Genomic DNA, 1,467 nt, shown 5'->3' with positions numbered 1-1,467 from the left:
CTTGGAAACAAACTCCCCTTCGATTAAAAGTAAGAAGTTTTACTTACCACTCTTGAAGTCGCCCTCAAACATGGCTTTCCTGCCAACATAATATTTGTAGGTAACACGCTGCGCAATACTGTATTTATCTTGATGCATAGAACTATCAATGGCACGAATTAACGGCTTGCACAGGTGAAGTTTGTTAATCTACACAGAAAAAAGATGGCAGCAAAATTTGGAATTACAGTTATTTTAATACAAGGACAACTACATCATCATTATCCACATCATATCTATCATCACCTACATCATCTCTATTTTCATAAGTATCATCTACACCATCTACTTCCTTATCTCGATGATTATCATCAACATTTACATTATCATCATTCATCCTCCATCATCTGCGTCATCTACATCAACGTTTTTGACTTTGGCCCTGGATTAAAGTAAATTAAAAACTTTAAAATACCTTAAAGTATATTTTGAAAAGTTGATTGACTAAGTACAGCATTCCTTGTTTCTTTGAATCAGTCCACGGGGGTCTCCTGCAAGAGTAAAGGGGAAGAATATAATACAAACATCACAGGCCAAATAAATGGAAGCATTTTGACAGCTTTTATAGATTTGCATGGCAAATAAAATTATTTTCTGTAAACACCATATCTATTTTTAACCACCAGACAAAAGTATGTACAAAATTAACATCAATACAGTAGTCAATATAATGCCAGGAAACAGAAAAAACTAATAAATCACTGTCATCTCCAAAAGAATGCTCTGACAATCATTCTTCTAACTATGGTTAGAGTAATGCTGATGATGTAAAGGTTGAGAAGCCATCTTCTTTTCTTGGATACGTAAATATTCATATCAGGGGTGTAGGCTGGTTTTGGATATGGGGAGGGGGTGTAAAACAGGCTGGGGGTGCAAAAATTAAGATGACAGAATTTTATCCCTGCTCCAATGAAAGCTTAATGGTCATTGGCAGTATTTTAACCCATTTAACTAATTTGCCACCATGGAAAGAGGGGTGCATCCACACCCCCAGCCCATGAATAGGACATTCTGATTTCATCATCATATTTTATCTTCATACTAAATTGATTAAAAAAGTACAGAAATGTAATAATTTTAAAATGCCAAGATGTCTATATACTGATTCCATATTTTGAATTGGTCATCTACAAAAATTATAATTAAGTAAAAATAGAATTATAATTAAGTAAAATATCAATTGGTAATTTTTTTTTTAATTATGAAAGGAAGTTCAACCATGTGTTGTTTGAACATATACCAGTTTTAAAACACTTACGTGTCACTAGCACATGTTCGGAAGCACTGCATTAGCGTCTCCGCTGCCTTTTCAAGTTTTTCTCCTGGTTTACCTTTGCCCATCTTCTGCATTTCACTGTCCGCCTTTTACAGATATTAAAAAGAAAACAATTATTACAGTGAAAAATACTTTATTTTTGTCCATCTATC

General features: G+C 33.7%; 1 protein-coding gene across 1 annotated transcript; it reads right to left on the bottom strand.

Moving 5' to 3' along the window:
- Positions 1-6: 6 nt before the first annotated feature.
- On the bottom strand, positions 7-1,445 carry LOC117102982 (PCI domain-containing protein 2-like). The gene is made up of 3 exons (XM_033243449.1): positions 1,298-1,445; positions 455-530; positions 7-189 (listed from the first exon to the last, which is right to left on the bottom strand). The coding sequence occupies exons 1-3, from the start codon at positions 1,387-1,389 to the stop codon at positions 40-42; spliced, it is 318 nt and encodes a 105-aa protein (XP_033099340.1). The 5' UTR covers positions 1,390-1,445; the 3' UTR covers positions 7-39.
- Between the last annotated feature and the right edge of the window lie 22 nt (positions 1,446-1,467).

This window comes from Anneissia japonica, unplaced genomic scaffold (genome assembly GCF_011630105.1).
Source record: "Anneissia japonica isolate Jap-2015-1 unplaced genomic scaffold, ASM1163010v1 scaffold233646_len1467_cov197_single, whole genome shotgun sequence".
NCBI lineage: Eukaryota > Metazoa > Echinodermata > Crinoidea > Comatulida > Comatulidae > Anneissia > Anneissia japonica.
Note: the sequence above shows the minus strand (reverse complement) of the source record. Positions and strands in the feature narration are given on the sequence as shown.

Coding starts and splice junctions, on each gene's coding strand:
- LOC117102982 (XM_033243449.1), bottom strand. CDS start 1,389: ATGCAGAAGATGGGCAAAGGTAAACCAGGAGAAAAACTTGAAAAGGCA. Junction 531..1,297: donor CGAACATGTGCTAGTGACAC/GTAAGTGTTTTA, acceptor TTACTCTTGCAG/GAGACCCCCGTGGACTGATT. Junction 190..454: donor TTTTCAAAATATACTTTAAG/GTATTTTAAAGT, acceptor TTTTCTGTGTAG/ATTAACAAACTTCACCTGTG.